This window comes from Lytechinus variegatus, chromosome 5, assembly GCF_018143015.1.
Source record: "Lytechinus variegatus isolate NC3 chromosome 5, Lvar_3.0, whole genome shotgun sequence".
NCBI lineage: Eukaryota > Metazoa > Echinodermata > Echinoidea > Temnopleuroida > Toxopneustidae > Lytechinus > Lytechinus variegatus.
Window position 1 is genome coordinate 15,211,732 of NC_054744.1, and position 25,239 is coordinate 15,236,970.

The 25,239-nt window shown below is 37.0% G+C and overlaps 1 protein-coding gene across 2 annotated transcripts in view; it reads left to right on the top strand.

The window, feature by feature from the left end:
- The window catches only part of LOC121415544 (Bloom syndrome protein homolog), a 48,476-nt gene that overhangs the window by 15,153 nt on the left and 8,084 nt on the right, over nt 1–25,239 (top strand). The window contains exons 1-15 of one of the 2 annotated variants that reach the window (XM_041608784.1): nt 1,867–2,007; nt 4,576–4,905; nt 5,438–5,529; nt 6,058–6,234; nt 6,578–6,712; nt 8,862–8,917; nt 9,424–9,761; nt 10,501–10,573; nt 11,178–11,350; nt 12,378–13,150; nt 19,081–19,266; nt 19,853–20,085; nt 20,571–20,669; nt 21,171–21,319; nt 24,348–24,485. In XM_041608784.1, the coding sequence (XP_041464718.1) occupies nt 1,994–2,007; nt 4,576–4,905; nt 5,438–5,529; nt 6,058–6,234; nt 6,578–6,712; nt 8,862–8,917; nt 9,424–9,761; nt 10,501–10,573; nt 11,178–11,350; nt 12,378–13,150; nt 19,081–19,266; nt 19,853–20,085; nt 20,571–20,669; nt 21,171–21,319; nt 24,348–24,485 (2,966 nt within the window). In that variant the 5' untranslated portion in view covers nt 1,867–1,993. Of the gene's footprint in view, nt 1–1,866; nt 2,008–4,575; nt 4,906–5,437; nt 5,530–6,057; nt 6,235–6,577; nt 6,713–8,861; nt 8,918–9,423; nt 9,762–10,500; nt 10,574–11,177; nt 11,351–12,377; nt 13,151–19,080; nt 19,267–19,852; nt 20,086–20,570; nt 20,670–21,170; nt 21,320–24,347; nt 24,486–25,239 lie in introns of those variants that run through there. The other variant, XM_041608785.1, reaches the window with a different exon arrangement.

Genomic DNA, 25,239 nt, shown 5'->3' on the forward strand with positions numbered 1-25,239 from the left:
GCTTCCCAGGGTTCCCATTTTTTTTAGGGGGAGGGGCTCCATGTCGAGGGCGGCATGCGTGATCGGGGGAAGGGGGTGGGGGCGGGCAATTTTTTTATCCTCAAAGCGCAAGAGCAAAGCCATCTCAGTACACCACGAGGGGACTTTTGCATTTTTATAGTGAAAATGAAGGAATCAGTGCGAAATCTTGGGAATTATTAATAAGATTTTTTTTGCGAAAAAGTACGATTTCACCAGGCAGAGGGAATCTGCCCTTTCTGCTATGCCAAGCTGAATGATGACCCCACATTTGAGTAACTTTTGTATAAAATAAGGTCTTATGATCCATGCTCAAGGGGCGGATTCAGCATTTTTCCCAGGAAGGGGGGGGGTCGATTTTTTTAAATTTAAATTTTCCCCGATCGGCTGCTGAAATGATAGTTGAAATGGTATAGACTTGTAATGACTAACGTTACGAATAAGAAAGGCATTGCTTTGGGCTAAACAAATAACATGAATAATGCGAGCGCTAAATGGAATCTGTTATATATGATTTCATTTCATTTATTGATTCCTTAAAAAAAACTGATTTTACAGAAAAAAAAGAAAGAAGATTTTGCAAAAAGCAATAACAGAATCATTCTGTAAATTCATAAAACATGAATTTTTCTGCAATTTAACAGAACAGGTCTGTTAAAAAAGGGAAAAGGGTGTTTTATTAAAGGAAATTTGTAAGGTTCTATACACCAGATACCAAGTTCCTGTAAGATTACGCAATCTGGTAAGATTACAGGTATTTTTGAGACTCTGCTGCAGGAACTTCTTTTATTTTAAGGATAAATTTTCTAACAGTGTAACATAGAATATTCAATAAACGGGATAGGGCCTATACGCAAAACAATTTAACAAAGCCTGTATTTCTACATTATATAATACATCGATTAAAAGGTTGCAGGTGTGCCTCTACTAATTAAGCTTGTCTTGACTGTGCGACAACCTGGTTGGCTGCGTGACAACCCTGAGGCCTATATACATTTACCTATAATTTTAATTTATGAGAATTGATGACAGTTATTATTCATGAGCAGGAAACACATCTCACTGACTGACCTCGATATGACATGGAAAAGGGACATTACATGGTCTCACCCAAGATACCAAGATATAATAATGCGAGTGCGAAGCGCAAGGAGATATTGGCCCATTACCTGTACGCGGACATTCACGGTATGAACGGGATTCATACATTCGCGAGCGAAAAGCGCGACCAATAGGAGCTTTTGGTATATTGATAGTTATTTTTTGAACATTTTAATTGTAAACGTATCTCCCGGGTACATCCGATTTCTCATTGTGTATTGCATAGGTGTATTCGCGCGGCGAGAAAATTTTTCCTGTCAAAGTTCTTCCTCTTCTTTTTCTTGGTTGTTGTTGTTTGTTGAATATTAATTGCGACCAGTCATATTTGACTATTACCGCCAACTCGTTAGGCCTATTGTTATTTTCCTTCTTTTCTTCAACGTGTCCTTTAAAATCGTTCCTCTCCTTCTTTCTTTGTTTTCTTTCCTTCCTTCCTTCCTTCCTTCCTTTCTTATCTCTGCTCTTTTTTTTGGGGGGGGTGGCAAAATGGGTTTTAGCCTACTATTATATATTATATTATCTTTTATCAGAACCTGTCCCTGCCATAGAGGAGGATAAAATAATCACTGCAATCTACAAAACGCCAGAGACAAAACGTTTGATAGGATAAAATAATTGGATGATAAATGAGCATTAATGAATCAGAGCTAGAGAATATCGATATCTCTATGGCTAGAGATTATCTGTGAATTCAACTGTTGTGTACGTGTACGCATGCGCGTAATTCTGTGCGCGAAACTTAACTTTGATCTTGAATTTTGCCGGTACCCGGTACATAATTTTTAAGTCAACGATCTTCATTAGCTTCTTTTATTTGGCATGAAATATTTTGAGAACAATTAGAGGATTGGCTGTGCAATTAGGCACCTGAAAGATGTCAACACATAGGTGAGGAAATGTGAATATTTTCCCATTGAATCTAATTCTTCTTGAAGAACTTGAATGTTGATGATAGACGTTGGTCATGGTAGACCGTTATCATGGCACGTAAACCTGCCGGAACTTGCCCGTTGGCAGAGGGCAGCTGAGTAGGGTCCACAACAACAACACCAGGATGGGGGGTCGGGTGTCTGGACACTTTATATTTTGAAGCCGTCGTTTTTGTCTTTGGATTACACTTAAAATATGAATTCAGTTGTCAAGTTGTAATTGTCTTCTAATGTAATGGAAACTGACAGTGTAAAAAAATCGAGAATTTGTCCAAAAGAAAAAGAGAAAATAAGCCAAACATTTTCAACCTTATTTTGCCACACGGAGATGTACAATGTAACTCACTAAGTGAGGGCGTGAAAAGGGGGCAAATGCAAGAGCGGCTTTCGGGAAGCCATATGTTTTGTGTAGTATCACTCAAAATCCAGGCTTATTTTTAAGTCTTAATTCTTTGTAGGCCTAATGACCGCTACATGTATGTTCTGTCAAGTGTAGACCAAAAGCTTCTGTCTCTGTATTTTGGTCGTTCCGCTGAACTACATGTACGTTGGCTCCACTCACCAAAACATAGTCATATGGTGAATGGGGATGATAGTAAAATGACAGAAATTGTTGAATAAATCCCCAGAAACGACGGTTATTCCTGTCTATGTCAAGTGAAATTATTTTGGATACCGTTATTAGGGGGCCTACTTGAATGTGGATATAAAACAATCTTTGTATCACTTGCTCACTGCAACCATCCTGCCTGTGGAGAATCTAGGCGTCACACGCGTTAAACATTCCCCATAGACTTGTGTGTTAAAATGGCACTTTTTAAAAATTAATAAAAAATGAATGTGAAATTAGAGGGTCAAATGTTTACTACCATTGGATATCATAGGATATATATCTGACATTCCAAACTGACCAGAGAAGGGTATCGTAGCCAGCTCATTTTAAAAATAAATTGCCATTTATGAAGATAACTATGATGGGATCAAATTTATCAACTGGAACAGTCAAATAGCCCCAATTCTTCCGCCAGTCAAAAAATAGTTCCAAAGTCATTTTATATCTTCCCAATTTGGGCAAAGGAACTTCAGTACTGTTACTGTTAGATTTTCAATTATAATACACTTAGGTCAATTAGCAATATCAAATTGAAAAAAATTAGAGTTGTATCTTCTGTAAATGTCATTGGATTGCAGTCCTTTGTTCTTCTCTTACACTTTCAGATCTGCTTCCTCTCTTCATTTTCTTTTACTTATTTTTCTCTCATCATAGGCCTTTCAACTTTTATCACGGGGCCGCGGGTAAACCATTTGTTGGGAAGTCTTTATATTCATTATTTTGTATCATAAAATATTGCGACCAGGCCACTTAATGAAATTTAAGATTGACGGTTATTGTTCTAAATTGATTTGTATCTGCAGTGAGAAAAAGAAAACACTCTTCTGAATGAATCATGATGGAGATCATTTATATTCAACCTTATAAAACTTCTATTCTTGATAATCGATTGATATATTTCCAATACCATCTAAAAAAATATATATAACTTGAATAAAGTAATCAAATCTACTGCAAAGTTTATGTTAATCTTGATGATCATTAGCTTATTTTCCTTCCGGGACTTTCCTCCACCTCGCCGACATACTGGCCTGAGAGTGCAAGACTGTCTGCGGTCTGTGCATACGAAGAGCACTTCGCTCAGTCACAGCCGCACAGCTCACAAAAATGAAACAAAAATTTTGCACGTGTCTTCATGATATCTTCTGTCATTCTTGCAGTAATTGATAGCACATCTAGCTCCACCACCCATGATCAAGAAGAAAAGTGATTCTGGAACAAATATGACAAGGCGTTTACTTGAAGAAATCAAAATGTTGGGATGCGGGCATCAATCGTATTTTGATAACTATGGAAATCATACACTGTATCATCGGCTGCTAGCGTTCGCATGGTCACATCTGGACAATAGTGGCGCTATTGCTCCCTTTTTGATCCCATGATCCTTTGCGTGAATCTATTTGCGATTAGGTCTATTCCCAATGGCATCAGTTATTAAGTCAGAAAAATAAATATCCAATATCTTTAGCTCTAGACTAACAGCACACACTAGTGTAAGGTTAGTATTAATTAGTATATCAACCTCGCACGCATAACCGCGTTTGACAGTGGATTTCTAACTAGTCTACTGGGCCTTGCGTGCTGCGACGCCACGTCTGAAGTTCTGGCGTTCAGGCTTTATTTTCTGTGCTCGGCGGCATGTAATGAACCCTTGAGTGGACTAACACAAAGTAAAAGATTTGTAGTCTATAACGTTTAAGGTAGATCTAATGATTTCTATGTTTGATTTAACCTAGGCCAAGCCTCCCTAGCCTAGACTGATAAATAGGTTTCCGTTCTGATTATGTTTAAACGTCAAGCTGGTATGTAACCAATTACCTGTGCAAAAAGTGGCTCAATTTATCACATCTCCCCCAATTGTAAAATGAGCAGATAATTCTATTACTCCTTGAATCCCTTTTTGATGTTAAACAGAAACTTCAATTTCAAGCTGTCTCGGAGTGGAAAGTTCAAACCACCAGCATCTAACACAGTGCCCCCTACTGCTGCTGCTGTAAGTCAGACATCACTGAAAAGTTTCTTCAAGCCCAACCCAACCAACCAGAGTACAGGAGGAGGAAATGCCCAGCTGAAGAGTATCGAAGGTCATGGAAATGTCAAAACATCTGCCAAAGATGTTTTCAGAGACCAGACGAATCAGATCATATCTTTGCACAGTAATATAATGGATAATAGCAATTCTGTTATATCGTCACCCAGCAATGGGAGGAAGCCTGTGGCATCAGTTCAACCCTTCACACCAAGGTTCGTTAAATGAAGATTTATTACACTGTCTTTCTTCAAATCAATACATGATTTTGAAACGGATCTATATATACGCTCATTGTCTAAACATGGCCTTTTCTTTGGTCTGCAAATGGTTTGCCTACAGGTGCAATATTAGCATGTTTGATCTTAACTTGTGGAATATTTCTCGTATCGCTTTCTGAGCCAGTATTCAATATTATTGCATTGCTTTCTTCTCCTGACCATGTACAATGTGGGAGGTGTTCCTTAAAATATATGAAAATAACAGTATTGTAAGCAGCCTTTTTAATTATATATACAGTATACACTAAACAGTGAGAAATTCTCAATAACAGTATCTTAGATTTTGCAATTGATGGATTCTTCTACCCTGATAAATCTTATTTTTTATGAAATGTAATTTTATCAAGTAACAATATCTTAGATTTGCTAAACATTTAGTAGATGAATTCTACCCTTGTAATGATTGTTGTTATGAAATGTATTATTTGTCTTCTAATCCGTGCATGCATTTTTGTGCCCTCAATAGTGCCAAGAAAAATGTTTCTCCTCCTCAAAACTTCTTCAACTTGGGTGATTTATCTGATGACGAAGACTTTGATTTCCTTGAGCCGACTATGCGTAAGTTGTGTCTCTTTTTTATGAACTGTTTATCATGAAGGTTGTCTCTGGTCAGTCTGGGAGTAGATGTGATTCCATTTTTACCTTGCTTCCTGTTTTTAGCAGAAAATGGGGACTATAAAGCAAATTACCAGCTCCCTCACTGTTATGAATTATGCATTCATTTAATGCTTTACTCAAATAATTGTTATGTAGTAGCATACAATGATCATAAAACTACAATATACATGTAACTGATGAAATATATATTTTGATTTTTTTTTTCTCTTTATCTTATTCATTGTTATCTTTTACATATTAATGCATTTGTTGTTATTTTATGAACTGGTACATTAATAAAATATTGTTACTTATAATTTTAACATTCTAAGCAATTTTTATGCATAAATTACATGTATTCTATTTGCATTCAGACCATTGACTTTTTATATAATTAGCAATTAAGCAGGGTTTTACTTATTTGTTGTAACCTGAATTCTGGCAATAATTTTATCACTCTATTTTATTAACTGGTATTGTTATCTGTAGCTCCCAAGAAGCACTTTTCATTCAAAAGTAAGCAGCCAAACAGCAAGCCAGTCACCTCAGATAGCATTCCTGTTGTCAAACCATCAAGCATAGAAGGAAAGAAATCAGTGGCAGAGAAAGACGAACGTTACCCTGCATTGGAGCAAGATGACAGTGACAGTGATGAAGATGTAATTGGTAAATACCACACAGTTCTTTTGAAAGACAATGCTGGTAATTGGAAAATGGATAGATGATACCTTGGCAGTAAAATTTTTCAGAATTCAGTGCTTATTTAAAAAAAAGTGTATAAACAATAGCTTATTTGCTATATGTTACAATGTACAGGGCTCAAATCAACGCCAGGCCATGGAATGCCATGAACGTAGATGCCCTGGTGGCTGGCTCGGTGCCACTCTCATTGGCGTAGGAGATTTGTTCTGCCCTTTTTTTACTATCCCCAGTTTTGCTGTCATATAATGTGCAGAAAAGTTTTCAACTGTCTAGCTTGTGATCGTCTTATATCTTGTCAATTTCCTAGGTTCTGCCAAGAAATCTCAGAAAGGTCGAGCTGTTATCTTGGATAGCGACAGTGATGATGGAGAGGAGGATGTTCTAAAAGGAGAAGATAATGCTATTCATATAGATTGGTCAGAAACTCAGCTGCCAGAGGAAGGTAAGTATAATCACTGTGTGAAGGTCGTACATGTATATCACAGAATCCTTTGACTAATACAGGAAGGAACAATATTTATTTTGGTCTAAAAAGCAAGGTTTCCTAGATAAAAATATGCTAGAGTTGAGGGTTTTTTTTTTGGTTGCTGTTAGTGCAGAATTGAACAATGCATTCATCGAGATCTTGCATGAGGAAGGTTGTTGTGATGTCTAAAATGGAACAAAAAGTTGAATGGCAGCATTTATACTTTGTACACACTGAAAATATTCTATAACATATTATGACCCTATGTGCTGAAATGATGAGTGAAACATAAAAATTCTATCACCGTAAAGTGATGATCAATAGAGAATCTGCACTTTATTATAAATATTTTTTTTCATACTTTTGCTCCAATGGGCAAGTTTATTTGCAAAAAATGAACACGTTTACAGAAGTCAAATCATATACATTATTCAAACAAATGTTTCAACATACTCCATTTCAAATTTAAATCTTTCCTTTTTCCATTCAAATCATAAATGTAACATTCATCTAAACAGAGTTGCTAATTTTCCGGAATTCCAGATTTTTTCCTTTGCTGAAAAATATTCCGGAAAAAAAAATCGATTGTCAAAGTGAAATCCGTAAAAATTTCCCCTCCAAATCTTGTCACGGATGGCCAATTTGCGCAGACGGAAAATTATTAGCGTTGTGCGCAGCATGAAGTTTAGCTGGTACTGTACTTGCACGGTACGCGCGAGCAATACATTGTAGCAGTTGCAAACGCCGCCCTATACCCTGCAGGGATACGGGTGTCAGCGCTATCCCAGTCGGGCGATCGCCCGGTAGAACCGCTCGAAGCGCAGCACGGCCCGGTGTGGCTGCAATTGCCTGCTGCTGCGTGAGTGATTGGTTGTCTGCCGCGGGATTTCAGCTGAAAACCTATTTGCTACCATGAAATATGTGTTCTCTGGTGCGTATTCATCAATTCATATGTGTGAACTATCCATCATTTTGATAGAAATTACAGGCCTGCCAACTACTCCTTTTTAAAAGGAGTTACTCCTTTTTTGGAAATTTTTAATATCCATTATATCATAGGGAAAGAAAATTCCCCCGTTTTTTGTCCATATATTATGTACAGTCATCTATGGGAAATATGCTGTGACTCCTATTGTGTAAATGAATCACTCCTATTTTGTATGTTTACAGGTTGGTAGGCCTGAAATTATGATTTATGGATTTTCAATAGTATAGGATTGTCTTGTTGATGAGTACAGTGAGTGAAAAAGGGCACCCCAGCTGCTACATACACCCGTCCCGAGTCGCACCCATTGGCCGCAGCATATTAACCCGCAGCAGGTTAACCCGTACCGTAATGAGTACGGGTTACATGATTTTTTTTTTTTGAGCACCTTTCTTGCCTATGATATGAAGTTTATTATGTCATTAATTATTTGTTATGTACTACTGTAGATTAATGATTTCAGCCCTCTAAAGAATAAGAAAACGTTCCAGCTTCAGGGGGCTTCGCCCGCGCGCCCTTGACCCCGCCAGGGGCCCTGGGCGGGCCCCTGGACCCCCGACCTGGGTTTTCAGGATTTTTTTGAGCTATCAGTTAGCATCTCTGTCTAAAATTTTACTAAAATGATAATACAATTCAAGGCATCATTTTGCTTTTCTTTATATCCAAACAAAATATTTATTTATTATAAATATACATACTGTGATTAATATTTGACCGATCCTCAGCATGACTCTTAGTATGGAATATAGATTTTAAAAAAAATTGTGAGCATGTTGCAATTTTGATGACTCTTTTATTTTCACAAACCAGACAAGAAATTATGTATTCATTTTAATAAATAACCAAAGTCTAATTTCTACTTTGATAACAAATTATACAGTGATGTTTCACTGGCTCTCCATAGTTGTGAGCATGTTGCAATTTTGATGACTCTTTTATTTTCACAAACCAGACAAGAAATTATGTATTCATTTTAATAAATAACCAAAGTCTAATTTCTACTTTGATAACAAATTATACAGTGATGTTTCACTGGCTCTCCATAGTTAAGATCTATTTGAATAGAATGCTGCTTGGATTATATTCAAAGTAAGTCATCCTTAACGAAAATGTATACAATTTGTATTTTAACATTTGCAGCTGAAAGCAAGGCACCAGACTTTGATGATGATGAGGAGGATCTGACATGCATTGATGTGAGTATTCTGTGATAAACAAATATGCCAATGTTTTATCTGAAAAAAAAAGATATTCCTATGCTTTTATAAATATATAGCGTTTGTGTTCCTTTGGTGCTACATTTTATTTTATTTTATTTTACAATATATGAAGAGAATATGCCCCCATTAAAGTATGAATATAATTTGAAAAATTGTAAATTTACATTTTCCAGAAATGACAACTTATTGAAGTTAAAAAGACTATGCTCTTATTCTGATTGTTCAATTAGAATGGTAGATTATGCTATCCTGTGAATTGCATCCTCAAATCAATGAATTTGTATATTGGTGTAGTGTTGGCCCACTATTAAAAAAATGTGTCTGTAGCTACATGTACTACGCCAACTTCAATGTGTTTTGTACTCTCCTCTGTCTTCTGATTGGCGAAAAGGGTTATATAGTGTTTTAAACAAACTTTAAATTTCCACCAAATAGGCTGCTGATAAGATACGATGCTTTGTTTCATTTTGGGTTCCTTTTAGAATGAACCACCACCGTCACTTGGTCCTGTTGCTGAGACCCAGTATGACTTCATAGATGTACCATCTCCATCTCCTCCACCCTCACCTGGGGACTTCAACATTGATATACAGTGGGATTCCCTCCCCTCTCCTCCTCCCATTGAGGCAGAAGACGATGAGGATGCCTTCCCTCCCCCGGCCTCTCCGTCCCCACCGTCGTCCCCGGTCTTCAAGCAGACCCAGCACACCCCTCCAGCAAGGCAGCGTAACAGGATTCCAGAGGAGGACATCATCGCGATACCTCCATCCCAAGATGTGAAGCCGGGAGTCAAACTGGGAGACAAAGGACAAGCCCAAAAGTAAACTTTGGTTTTCAGAGAATTTAACGTGAAGAGTGCACAGTAGATTAGTATAAGGACCTTTTGTCACTTAACTATTTTTCAATTATGAAAAGACACAGGTATTCATAAATTGACCTTGTTCTACTAAATGGCATGGTTTGAGCAGAGCTGCCAACTAGTACTGATTTTCCGTATTTAGTACTGAAAATAGAGAAGAATACTGATGGTTTCATGCAAAATACTGATTTCTTAAGTTTCAGTTTATGTGTTGTCCTATGGTATTCCTGTGAAAATACTAATTTCCTCACCAAAATACTGATTTTCAGCCTTGAAAATACTGAAATGTTTTTGTTCAGGTTGGCAGCTCTGTTTGAGTAGCTTATAACTATATTCAAACTTGATATTGAGTGTTCTGAAATGGTTCCCTTCTACAATATATAGTTTGTTTCTTATTAATTTTTCTAGCTCCAGCTATTGACACTTTACAGATAATTTTAGGTTCATTCAATAAGGTGATATTTGCAGTTAAATTGAATATAAGTAGAAATGTTTTTAATATCCAGAATAGAAACTTAAATCCATTAGGTGAACTGACAGAATACCATTTTCAAGACATACTCAGTTTTTTGTCTTTTTCTACATTGTTTATTCCAAATAAAGTGACCATTAAGCCTCAATTGTTTATATTTGTGGCAATAAGATATAAATTCATATTCCGACATATTGATTATGAAATCTATATTTTTCATTCCACTAGACCTATGGAAGAAAGAATTGATGATATATCATCACTGACAGCACATCCAGCTCTCAAACCACTTACCGATCAGGTATGTAATATAAGACCTATCACTGTTGAGGTCTGTCTGTCTTGTTGAATTTTAATTGTGTGGGTTTTTTTTTGTCTCATTGGTATCGTAACTTGAGAATCAAGAAAAAAAATTTTGTCATAAACAATTTGATGATCAAGGATATGTTTCAAATGCAATGGTAATGCTCAATACAAACAGCTGTCTTGAGACCCTTGCCTCATGTCTGAAGTAAAAATTAGAGAAAGAAAACAGAAGAAGGAAATGATATGAAAGTAAGGATTAAAAACATGCATGGTAAAGGAGCAGGGTTAAACAGAGACAAGGCATTTATACTTGATTTTAATTTTCACTGCTATTAATACCTCACTGCATTTTTGCTGAACCAATGCTGATTGCACACAAGTCAAGCAAAACAATATGGCATCAGGTAGAAAAGTTAAATTTCAACATCAACAATGAATTTACATATTCTGCAACCCTTTCTTCAAACAAGAAGGTAGATGTATATGAATGTGAAATGGATTGATGTAATATTTTAGCGATGATTAGTGAAAATATGAATTGATACAGCATGACTTGATCTGAGAAACCACTCTCCTCTTGTCATACTCTGTACATGTAGATGAATGCAGATGAGCTGCAAGATAGACTCCAATCCCTGGACAGCCTTCTCTATGAAGTCATGGACAGGATATGCAATACAATGGATATTTATCTTAGATCCATGCATTCAGCTACTGGAGATGTGACATCACCGCCACAACTTGCCACCCTCAAGCAGTTATCAGTATTACGGTAAGATTTACAGTATTTGAAATATTTGGACTATGAGTGGAAAGGAACTGGGTATGATATTCTCCGTTTGTTGCCTATTAGGATATATCTTTTGGCCGCTGCACACCTTACGATTGGTCTGCGACCCGATATTGGAATAAAACGTAGTAGAATGTGATGATAATATTGAGACATGGAATATCTTATTGTGTAATGTTCTAAATCATCTTACAAATACCGATGTTCAAATCTGTGACTATGCTCTTATCCTTATTAGAATAAAGCATATTCAATATCTAGTCATAATGACGTTATAGCAATCATTCGATTGGCTATGAATTTAAAATAATTTGGCTTTTACTCCAAAATAAAGGCTTGCAATCATCCAAAATTGTTATTAGTATTCTTGCAGGTAATTTGAACCTCAAATAAATAGATCTTTTCATTCACATTTTCAGAAAATAAGCGCAATGCGATTTGTTCCGAAATTGGATCATGGACCTTTAGAGAAAAATACTTTAGACTGGTTTATGCATGTTCTACTTTTTTCTTGAACATAACTTTCTTTAGACTTATCTGGAGGGGTCTTATTGTTAAATTCCTAGTTGGTATATTAGACAGAGTGTCACTGTCTCATGCATCATAAACTATCATCCTCCACTCCCATTGAAATTTTGAAATCCATAGCTGGTCTCCATCTTACAAAGAGTTACGATTGATCCAATCAATCATAACTCTATTGAAATCCATCAGTGTCATAATTATTTTCTATGAAAAACTTGCGCAATGTCCTCTGTATACAAATAGAAGCCCAGTGAATTTTCAAGAAAACAATGAATGCATGAATATACATCATAGCTAGAAAATATTTTAAACAAACATGCATAATAGATGTTGACGTTGCTGGCCGTCCATAGTAACGATTGATCGGATCACTCGTAATTCTTTGTAAGACGGAGCCCTGATGTGATATTCCTTCTTTTTATATTCCCTATTACAATGTATGTTTGACATATGTCCACATTTTACTCAACGTTGTATGGTATAGGAAGAGAGTGAAAGCTAAACAGAAGCAAGTGCAATCAAGACAAAAGCATACAGGAGTTCCCGTGTCAAAGACATTACCAACTCAGACGCACCTCACCAGTAGACCGACAGGACATTCCTTTGCCAACTCAACCTTGAGCAGTACTGGGCGATTAGCCAGTGACTTTCTTGAACCTTCCTCTGATGATTATCCACCAACCACAGACTACAGCAATCAAGATGGATACAGTTCTCGTGAGCGAAACTCTGAATCAAGGTACGAAACACCAATGAGCAATGAAAGGAGTTCTGGGCCTGCCAGTTCTTTCCAGTTCAAAACCCCATCCTCGACTGTAACACCAAGAAGCTTATCTAGTAAAAGAACATCGCTGAACCAGTCGACTATCTCAGGGACTAGCCTTCCAGGATTCATGAGCACATCCTCGGGTTTCTCCTCTCCTGGAGCCAATGGAGCAGGAGGAACCGGAAGTGTGTCTTCTCCATTGCCTCCTGGTGGTGACAGCTTCTTTGAAGTTGAGGATACAGACACACCAGGATCCAGCGGCTATCAGAGTCGGACTTCCTCCAGCTTCCAGACCCCAAGCACGTTTGGAGCAAGTCGGTTAGATACGCCACAGAGTGTCCCTGACATCAGGGGTCGGTCCAGCTTTGATCAAGGGAGGTCAGATGATGGGGGTTCCAGTCGACCAGGGATGATGGGTGTCGGAACAAAACGGCAATCAGCAACTCAAGCGCTCTCTCAAACTGCTATTCCTTCATCAAATCTGAGTCAAGGTGGGTATCGTACTAGCTTTTCATTTGCTATACATTCCCTCGACATTTTTCGCGATAAATCTGCCGCGCAAATTTTTTTGACCGCGTCGCTCGCTGACTTTTTACTTTCAAGTCTCGCGCAACTTTTGAGACCACAATTGTGACCCCCGGGTACGCGGTTCCAAAATTACGCAACATTTCGTAAGTGCATGCAGACCCAAAATTACTCAAAAACGTGAATTTGTGTACAAATCCAAAAATTCATAAATGCCTCATTATTTTTCCTTTTACTGCTTAAAATCAATTGATTTTATCTTTTTTATGGTCAAAATAAAGTCCCAGACAATTTCCATTGAAAAAACAATGAAAAACAAAAAGTCGAAAAACAAAGAAATACATAAGAAATTTAGAAAACAATAGAATACATAAGAAAATAAATGTGATTTTGAATTTTTTTAAAATCAATTTGATCAGATGCCTATCTAGAGTATGTGAAACAAAAATTAGCATTTCAGGGGCATTATTTTATTAATTAGAGCAAACTTATGATTTTACGCATAAATTAGCATAATTAATGAGACATGAGATTTTTTGCAGAATTTGATGTTATAGTTTTGTAGATAATGCCATGGGTAAGGCGTGTGCCAATTTTCGTCGCGATTGCGCGATCGACGGCCGAGATCATAAGGGGGGCTGAATCAGCCCCCCCCCCCGTCTTCTTAGGCGTCGAAATAGCCCAGTCTATTTAGGGTTAAAGTAGACACCCGAAGAAACCAAAGTATTTTATAATGCCTTTTTGTGGTCATCATTGTAAAGGGGAAGTATTACTAATCAGATATATAACTTCACTTTTCAAAATAGTGATTAGAGTTTGCAGAAATCAGCTCTCAAAAATGATTTATTTTCATGCCATATTTCTGCCTTCCATCGGTCCTCTTGCGAGCTCCAGCTGAGTGACGTCACACAATGAGCGTGAGCAGCTGAGCTGACAGCAGCCCATTGAAGACGATCTTTCCAATCAGCGTTTTTTGCTCTTAGAATTGTTTATTCCTCACAAGATTGGTCTTGTTATATAGATAAAAGTTTGAATTTACTGAACAGTGAAATAAAGTGCACATTTAACGTATTTTGGTAACCGATATTTAGCTTAGAAAAAATGATTTTTTTTTCAAGAAATATATTTGAATAAACAAAGCATATTTTCACTTAGAAAGCACACTTGCGACAAATTAATATTATAATCAATATAAAGCATAGACATTCTTCGTCACGACTGAAAAAAAATTATGAAATTTCATTACGTAACAAAGTCAGGAACCACAAAATAACACGGCAATATCCATCGTGAAATGATTGAAATTGCAGTTGAATTGCCGAAACATGATTAGCCCACAGCGGCGAGCGGACTTTGTTTCATATATCTTAAAAGCCCACCGTAAAGAAGGGAATGGTCTGTGGCCAAACGTGTTGGCCATCGTTTTGTCGTGTGCGAGGACCCTGGTTCAAAACTCGGATTAATTTGAGTATTTTTTTTTTTCCTTCTCGTCCCTACCCAGCTTTTTTTCTCTTTTTTTCTTGTGAAATCCTATTCAGACCTCTATTTATCAAATCTTACTTAATTGCTGCTTTTGATTTTCAAGTTCTTGATTAGATTCTACTCTTATTTGGGATGGGAGGGGTACAGGATGAGTTAAAAGTCAAGTCCACATCAACTAAAAATTATTTGAATAGAGTAATTTCCCTTGCTGTTTTTACTCAAAACAGTCACAAAACAATGATATGCAAATTAGTGTTGTCACTCACATCACATTCGTTTCTAATTTTTTTGTGGCATTTTGTTTTTTAATTCTTTGCAGATTTGAGTATAGGAATTTCTTCATCCGAACACAATAGGTTACATTTACGGAACTGAAACTCTAAATGTGATTTGGAGGAATTAGAATCCCTCCGAAAATTTTTCAGAAAATAATTAGAAAATTAAATATCTAATCTACATGTCATGTAAATATATCAAACAACAAAATACAAAAGAACTTAGTGCGTGTGACATAATCGGTTAGTGTAATTTGCACATCGACACAGATGAGCATATCATCGTTTTACATATTAGGCAAAATTTCTCAATGTTAGAATAGTAATTATATAAATTTGAATCAAAGTTTTTATGAAATTTCCTGCAATATCTTATTTTTCTTTAAATTCAAATGAATTTTTGATTGTGTGGACTTCTCCTTTACTCTTAATGTAGGGAATGCATAGCAATATTTATCCAGAAACAAAATTGTCTTAGAATATGCAAATCTGTAATTGGGCACATGTTCACTTTTCTTTCATCCAGGCCACTTCCTCACACCCACCAGGCTTACAGTCTTAGAACAAAAAAAATGATGAACCATCACACAACAGCACACAACATTCAGAGCTTCAAAATAAATATTTCACTTTTGTTCATACATGTACATGCAATAAATATTGTGGAAAACAAATAAAAGGCGTACCCATATTCAAATACCGTTTGAAAGGACAAATATATTATACCTTTCGAGAAAAATCAGCACGTTAGATATCTGATAACAAAACACAATTATGGGGCACTGCAAGAAACTTATGTTCCATTGCAAATCAAGCGTAAGTCTTAAATTCAAATTCAAGCGTAATAAGGTCGAGTTGCAATAGCAGTTCAACTACACATGTTTGTCTTTAATCAAAGGACTTACCCTTGATTTGGGACGTGTGATTGATTAGAAAATTTCTTGCAAAATGCCCTAATAACATTAAAATTGTTTTTTTCGTTTTAAGTTGTGTGTTCTTATTTTCGACAAGCTGTATTCCTGTCCAAGTCAATTTTTTTAGTTCTCTCCAAAACTGTGCTCAAAATTGTTTCCAAGATCGATAAAGATAAATTTTCTGTTGCATCATTATCAGTCCAAAACTTGCACCGTAGCTCCTGGAAAGAGTGATGAAAAAAATGGCTATATCCAAATCAGTAAGAGGACATGATGGAATCTCCCAGATTGAAGTAGCGAGCAGAGACCAGAAGTCACCAGAGTCAGCAAGTGTGCAGATCTGTGTGTAGAAGAGAGAAAAAATAAAGAAATAATTTAAATAATCAAATCAAAGTATGAATTTCATTATCTTGATGATTGATGACGTGCAGTGGCATGTAATTCCCAGTCAACAACAAATAATAGTAGGTTTAGACACCTGAAAAATTCCACTCAGAACACTGGTGCTCTACCTCAACGCTCAAGTGATGTTTGTGTATAGGCCCCACTCTACTTACCGCTTAGCGGTAGTGAATCACTTGAGGTACGGTACTCTGTGTCATTACAAAGAGTGCATTTATCTTCATTGTTTTATGTTGAAGGCACTACGCATTCATATGTAGAAGCACTCTAATCAGAAAGAAACACCAGACTCTAGTTTTGGCCAGGAATCAGCATGATCAGGGTAACCACTGCTGAAAATTTGTCTTCATGACATCGGCATTATGGTGATATAATTCTGTGTATCTGGATGTATACGATACAGGGCCCTCCTGAGCATAAACGCATTGGGTACTAGACCTGTGTATAATAAAAACTTAAACATTTGGCCTTATCGTGAAAACATTCGGCCTTATCGTGAAATTTGGTGTTTGTGCGTTCGTTGTGTACAAAGTCAATGGGAGTGGATCACCGCCGTTGACGAAATAAACGGCAGTGAATGGACTGGTGACAAAAACTACGATAATGCCAAACATTCCTCTGAAACAGCATATTTTCAGCCATGGTCCATGCCAGTGCTCCTAAATAAATTTAATCGCCTGAGTCCTGATCAGTTTATTTAGAAATCTGACTGAAGTCTTTGTGAAGAAAAATCTGCTGGAATTGTGCAAAAACATTATTTCTAAAATAAAGACTTTTTAATTTTAATAGTAAGTCATGCCAAAATGCATGATTCTAAAATTATATCAGATCTGTATCTGTCATCTGACCTGAATGCATCGTCAGAACAAGTACAGACTACAGTTTCCAAACATGCTTACCTTGACTTTTGACTGGATCAAACAGCGTAACCTGCATCGGCAGCAAGTGAATGGGACCGTACAGCTTGGAGTTTTTCAATATTCAGAGCAACACAACGAAGACTGTCGAGTGGACAAAATCGGTCTTTCCAGTTCACAATTCAATGAAAAATGGACAAAGTAACACAGTTCTGGTTCTCTTATAGTCTGAAGATGTCGAAATCGGATATCACAACACATGATGAAAACGGTAAATTCGAAGAAAAATAGAGACCAGGAAGGTGTATCAGTGTATTATGCACAGAGAGATAGTGTGAAGTCAATCATGTGACGTCATTATTCTTGACTGTTTTTGATCGCGTGAATGTCTGCCTGGGGGCGGCTGGGGGGCTGAGAAGGGTCTCTTTCAATTTCATTTCTTGCATTTCCACGACATCTGTAAGACTTTTTAGTGACATATTTGTGTATAAAAAGACAAGACCTCTCCATTCATATATAATTTGTCTATAATCATCACTTTCGTGAAGTTTCTTTGTGTGTATACTTTAAACTGAAAAAAATTCAGATGCTTTCAGATACCTGACATTAACTCCTTTGTGATGTAGTTTAATACCTTTTGTGATTTCTTGTGTCAGTTCAAAAAGAGATGCCATTATAAGTAACCTCTAGCAATGTCTTTATCCTAGCAATATAACTTTTAGAAAGCTTGCAAAATTTTGTTAAAACTCATTGGTTAGGCAACCTATCAAAAGTTTGTGCCATGTCTTTCAGGTGTAAGCCTTCAATAAGGGTGAGGCGTGTCTTTCATAGTGACTTTACTGCATTCACCGTTATTCTTCTTATAATGAAAGGTGAGGATTGGGAGTGAAAAGCCCTTGGAGCAGCCATTCTCAATTACCTTTTTTTGAAGCGCCACATTCTTGTTGAGAATCTATAATGCTCCACTATCCATTACGCAAACCAACAATGTATCAGCGGAAGGGGTCCAGATGCCCCTGGTGGGGGTCGGGGGTGGAGCCCCCAGAAGTTTTGGAATATGAGGCATTTTTAACTGCCCAGAGGGGCTCTAATTTATTGATAACAGAAGAAATACAAACGCCAACAAACTACACAATATTGACAGTAAAAGAAAAATGACCAGTGACTTTTTCACAACACATGATACCACTAGTTCAGAATGTTCTGCACCAGATCTATTGGCTGAAGCAATTTAGTGGCGTAATGAGTAAAAAAAAATGAGTGGGCTAGATATGGCAGCTGAAGCAAAAATATTGAAATTTTTCAATACAAAAATCTGTATTTGGACTTAATATTAAGAAAATAATACAATGTTCCACTCTTTCCCTTTCCATTTCTTTCCTTTTCTCTTTTTTTTCTTGGCTGTGAAACACTTGGGGGGCCTAATCCCCAATCAAAATTCTCGCCGTTGAAAAAGAAATCCTACAAACGAGGTTTTCAAATCACTTGTGTGGCACATAAACTTTGTACAGCATAGAATAAATAAAAAGGAGAACACCATCGATCCTCCGTTATAGGGGTTATCGGGAGCTAAACTGGACAAAATTAGAGGAAATCAATTAGAAATTAAGTGTCAAGATAAGAGTTTTTGTTTTCTCTTTGTATTAAAATTATCACCAAATCCTTATTTCCAGGTTAATGATAGATACATTTTTTCTCACCAATTTTTCCTTATTTTTACTTTTTTCATACTGGTTCCCAAGCGCCACTCCGCAAGGCTCGGTGCGCCACAAGTGGCGCGCGCGCCACCATTTGAGAATCCCTGCCTTGGAGCCTTGGAGGTTCACTGTGGGAAAGATGTGGCACCGATTTTCAACAAGTTCCTTATCATGACACCCCAATGCCTTCATAAGTGTCATGTACAATGATGAATATGGATACTGTTCTAAGCAATAACTGTCAAACATTTCTGTTTGTCTTCCATCAGATTTAAGTCAGATGCCAGCAGAAGTGGTCTCTGACAATCCATTCAGCGGCTACAACTTCCCTCACTCGAGAGAGCTCCACAAGGTCTTCAGGAAGACATTTGGTCTCCATCAGTTCAGGGAGAACCAGCTTGAAGCCATCAATGCAGCTTTACTTGGGGAGGACTGCTTCATCCTTATGCCAACAGGTATGGACAGTACTGATGAATCATGAACAAATACTGTACCTCCTCTTACAGCCAGTCACATTTCTAAGCATTCAGAATATATTGTGGGGATGTGGCTATCTTTAGAGTCTGCAGTTTTATGTGAACAAGCAATATTAGAAGAAAAAAATAAAAATAAGAGAAAATGAGTAATTAGACAATATTTACTGGTACCTGAAATACATTTTTTGTGAATACTTTGTCGACAGCTACATACCAAAGAGGGAACTACCTGTAATAAATAGTATATACCTTGGAGCAATTGTTTGTTCGTGTAAAGATAAAAGATCAATGGAAATGTATTCAAAACAAATTTCTTCTACTCCTTCAGTCAATAAAGTGCTGCAAAGGCTGCAAATTGTCTGTATTTTACTTTTGAAGAAATTAAGACTGCAACTAGAGCTAAGAAAAGTGGCCTTTTCTGCCATGTTAATCATTTATTCTCTAATCTTCTCCATTCATATTTTGACTATTGATTTCTTTAATTCCCATAGGCTTTTTAAAACCTTTTGTTAAAGACCCAAACATTTCTACTTATTGATTTGTTTTATGTTAATTTTTTTTACAGGTGGAGGTAAAAGCTTGACCTATCAACTGCCCGGGGTGCTGACCGCAGGGGTGACCATTGTCATATCCCCTCTGAAGTCCCTTATCCAGGACCAGGTCCAGAGGTTGGTCTCTCTTGAGATTCCTGCGGCCCATCTATCAGGGGAGATGTCTGGTGCTGCTGCTGATGGTATCTACAGACAGCTCTGCATGAGAGATCCAGTCGTCAAGATGCTCTATGTCACTCCAGAGAAGGTCAGAATTCAGTTGTCATGTCTTCAATTGGCCAACCATGCTTTTCTAATCCACTGTTACTAGTCACATTTTTCCTGGCAGAAAATTTATATCTCGAAAAGCTGAGTGCATAACAGCAGCTCTGCTATAACCAGGTTAAGTATGCTGCATTTTTAGAAGAGCACTTATACCACTTTTATACTGACAGCCGAAGTGGAGTTACTCGGGAGTCCAGAAGGAGTTACTCCACTTTGGAGGCAGTATGAAAATTCTAGGATTATTTCAATCTGGATTCAAAGCAGAGCACCCACCTCGAGAAGAGGGTTACAAACAGAGTTAGTCCACCCTGGAAGTGCGGTATCGCCTTCCTGAGCGTAACTTCATTCATTTCCGCATGGGTTTTCATTAGAAAAGTATGTAGATTGATTCCATTTGTTTGATATACTTGCATTGATTTAAAAAGAATCGGAATTTGCATTTCTTTTATCCCCCATTTTGACACCCAGATCAGTGCAAGTCAGAAGCTCTTATCAACCATGGAACATCTCTACACCAGAGGGTTGCTCTCCAGGTTTGTCATTGATGAAGCACACTGTGTCAGTCAGGTCAGTAAAATAGATTGTAGAATGATATATCAAGTCAAATTAATGCTTAATAGGAGATATTGTTGATGCATTACTTCTGTCATGATTTTGAGCTGATATGGTGGTTCAAACCATTAGTGAATATATTTAGAGCCTTTTCGTTTATTATTTTCATCTGATTCACGTCATTTCATAACATTTTGCCATAGAGATCTTGATATCTATTGGACATTGAACAATGATGCCATAGTACATGTAATACTATGTATATCTTTAATGGTATTTTTCATGGAACAGGAGCCCTGGGCATGAAATTGGTCATTCTATTTATTTTTTTTTACATTTTTTTATTTGAGGGGTGGGGCAGCTTATTTTTACCACTACATGACAAGTGAAAACTTCAGAAACTATTATATATGTCCATCTGTCAACAAAGGACACAAAGTGAAGATGAATGCAAATCCTACAGTCTTGATTTTTAAACACCTTTTTTCTACCTTATTAATTCCCATGATTACATAGTGGGGCCATGACTTTCGTCCAGACTACAAACGGTTATGCAAGCTACGTGAGAAGTTCCCTGGTGTGCCCATGATGGCCCTGACAGCCACAGCTACCCCTAGGGTCAAGACAGACATCCTTCACCAACTCAAGATGAAAAAACCTCAGGTGTAAGTATGACAGAGATTGTTATCAACAAAATACTGGTGATGATCCTACAGGGGCCCATTTCATTTTAAATTTGTTATATTAACAAATGCACAATTTCTATAAGAAGTTCATTATGAGCCAATCAAATTGATTTCAAATCATGCACGGAACTGGCTCTTGCTCATACAGGGCCTAACCTGTGGAATTCTCTTCCAGAGTTTGAAAACGCAGTCTTCGGTGACCATCTTCAAGTGCAACCTGTTTAAGATGCTTTTTGATAGACATGGACTTATTATTCAGACATGAATTATTTGTAAATAGTTTTTGTTGTTCTGCTCTGAAGTGCCTTGAGCATCTTATCAAGATGTAAAGTGCACTATACAATTTTCCTGTATTTTTGTCTCACCTGCGAAGCAAAGTGAGACTATAGGCGCCGCTTTTCCGACGGCGACGGCGGCGGCGTCAACATCAAATCTTAACCTGAGGTTAAGTTTTTGAGATGACATCATAACTTAGAAAGTATATGGACCTAGTTAATAAAACTTGGCCATAAGGTTAATCAAGTATTACTGAACATCCTATTAGAGTTTCATGTCACATGACCAAGGTCAAAGGTCATTTAGGGTCAATGAACTTGACCATGTTGGAGGAATCAACATCGAAATCTTAACCTGAGGTTAAGTTTTTGAAATGTCATCATAACTTAGAAAATATATGGACCTAGTTCATGAAACTTGGACATAAGGTTAATCAAGTATCAATGAACATCCTGCATGAGTTTCACGTCACATGACCAAGGTCAAAGGTCATTTAGGGTCAATGAACTTTGGACGAATTGGGGATATCTGTTGAATTCCCATCATAACTTTGAAAGTTTATGGATCTGATTCATGAAACTTGGACATAATAGTAATCAAGCATCACTGAACATTTTGTGCAAGTTTCAGGTCACATGATCAAGGTCAAAGGTCATTTAGGGTCAATGAACTTTGGCCGAATTGGGGATATCTGTTGAATTCCCATCATAACTTTGAAAGTTTATGGATCTGATTCATGAAACTTGGACATAATAGTAATCAAGCATCACTGAACATTTTGTGCAAGTTTCAGGTCTCATGATTAAGGTCAAAGGTCATTTAGGGTCAATGAACTTTGGCCGAATCGGGGGTATCTGTTGAATTACCATCATAACTTTGAAAGTTTATGGATCTGATTCATGAAACTTGGACATAATAGTAATCAAGCATCACTGAACATTTTGTGCAAGTTTCAGGTCACATGATCAAGGTCAAAGGTCATTTAGGGTCAATGAACTTTGGCCGAATTGGGGATATCTGTTGAATTCCCATCATAACTTTGAAAGTTTATGGATCTGATTCATGAAACTTGGACATAATAGTAATCAAGCATCACTGAACATTTTGTGCAAGTTTCAGGTCTCATGATTAAGGTCAAAGGTCATTTAGGGTCAATGAACTTTGGCCGAATCGGGGGTATCTGTTGAATTACCATCATAACTTTGAAAGTTTATTGGTCTAGTTCGTTAAACTTGGACATTAGAGTAACCAAGTATCACTGAACATCCTGTGCGTGTTTCAGGTCACATGTCCAAGGTCAAAGGTCAATGAACTTTAGCCGAATTGGGTGTATCTGTTGAATTACCATCATAACTTTGAAAGTTTATGGATCTGATTCATGAAACTTGTACATAAGAGTAATCAAGTATCACTGAACATCCTGTTCCAGTTTCAGGTCACATGATCAAGGTCAAAGGTCATGTAAGGTCAATGAAATTTGGCCATGTTGGGGTTTTTTGTTGAATAACCATCATATCTCTGTAAGTTTATTGGTCTAGTTCATAAAAAGAGGACATAAGAGTAACCATGTATCACTGAACATCTTGTGCGAGTTAGAGTAGTATGCAAAGTCAGCACTGCTGCTATATTGAACCGCGTGATGCAGGTGAGACGGCCAGAGGCATTCCACTTGTTATTATTAGCTCTCACCTGTTATTGCAAATTTGTTATATGAAATGGGACCCAGAACACAAAGTTGTACAATCTTGGGGCTGATCAAGTAGTGGGGGGGGGGGGGGTTCAAGGCCTGTTCAGCCTCCCTGGATCTGCCCATGGTCCCAATATCTGTAGATAGTTTGAAGTTTTAAAAAAGAAAAATAGGAATAATTAGTGTTGATGATCTTGTGTAAATATCTAACTTTAACAGGAAATTTGTTTATTTAAACAAATTGTCTTCTCCATTTCCTGACTTATGAAAATGAATGAACATATTTTTAAGATTCATTCGGGAATCATTGATGAAAATCTAGATAATTTCCAAGTTTAGATAGGGCACCATGATTCAATGTAATGCCTGGAAGTTTGAATAAAGCAATTCCAGGTGATAAACGCTAAAAGGCCTGCCAGGGGCCCGCTTTACAAAGAGTTGCGATTGATTAGATCAATCCCAGCTATGAAAAGCCAAAAAAAAAATTTTAGATATAAATGTATATCCATAAATTCATTGATTTCTTGATAATTTGGTGTGTTCTCCTTTGTTTTTAAAGGCCATTTTGCAAGTTTTCTACAGAAAAAATTATGTCACTGATGGATTTCCATAGAGTTACGATTGATCTAATCAATCGTAACTACTTGTAAGACGAGCCTCAGGATTATGTTCAGGGCCCTTTTGTACAAAGTGTTATGATTGATCCGATCAATCGCAACTATGGACGGCCAGCAACGTCAACATTTATTATGCATGTTTGTTCAAAATATTTTCTAGCTGTGATGTATATTCATGCATTCATTGTTTTCTTGAAAATTCACTGCACTTCTCTTTGCGTAAAAAGGACATTGAGCAAATTTTTCATAGAAAAAACTATGACACTAGTGGATTTCCATAGAGTTACAATTGATCGGATCAATCATAACTCTTTGTACAACAGGGCCCTGAACATTATCCTTGCTCTTCCTTTTCATCCATTTATCCTTCATTTTTTCATTGTTATCGTTATTGTCATCATAATTTCTCTTGTCCTCTTGTTTATAGATTGACCAGTAGCTTTGACCGTAGTAACCTGATGTTCAGAGTAGAGAAGAAACAACCAAGTAAGATGATAGAGAGGATTACAACACTCATCAACTCACAATTCAAAGGAAAATCAGGAATCATTTACTGTCTTTCAAGGTATGATACTTTCTAATATTTTAATCATTGTGCATTATTTATGTTTATATTTTTTTACTAAAACCTGCAGAGCTGCCAGCCATTAAAAAAAGCCTAATACCCTTTTCACACCAAATTACGCCAGTACGCTTTTGACGTTTGTTACTACGCTTTTCAGCGCCAAAAGCAATGTACAAAATTTTAATACACAGATAATGCATTGCGCAGTGGCGAACTCATCCGAGGGCGGCAAATACTGCTGTTCCATGCAGCATTTTGTCGTTTTGTTAACAGTTCTGCGCATGTAAGGATCGCCTCAGCTGTGGCCGGAAAGCGGCGAATGTTCTGATTGCTAACCGCAATCAGAGGAATGTTGAAAATGGGGTATTTATCAGAGCTTAAGGTCAAGTTAGATGAACTTTTTATGAAGCAAATTTTCATATGACACAAAGTGCAAAATATTAAGTATACCAAGTGGTTATTCAACCATTTGGGCATAAGACTAAATGATAATTACATAAAGACCAAGTGTTAGTTTGGACCGGAATGGTAATAGGACCAACCTGATTGTAGACCAAATGGATTTTATAATAGTGTTAATCTGTGAAATAGACCATCTGTTGTTGGACTTATGGGGCATTGCAAGAAACCTGCGATCAATTGCAAGTCTAGTTTTGGCCCCCAAATCGATTGTAAGTTTTGAAATTCATTACAAATTGGCGATTGATTTCTAATCTGCTTCTTGAAACGAGCAGTATAATCTGATTTGTTACAG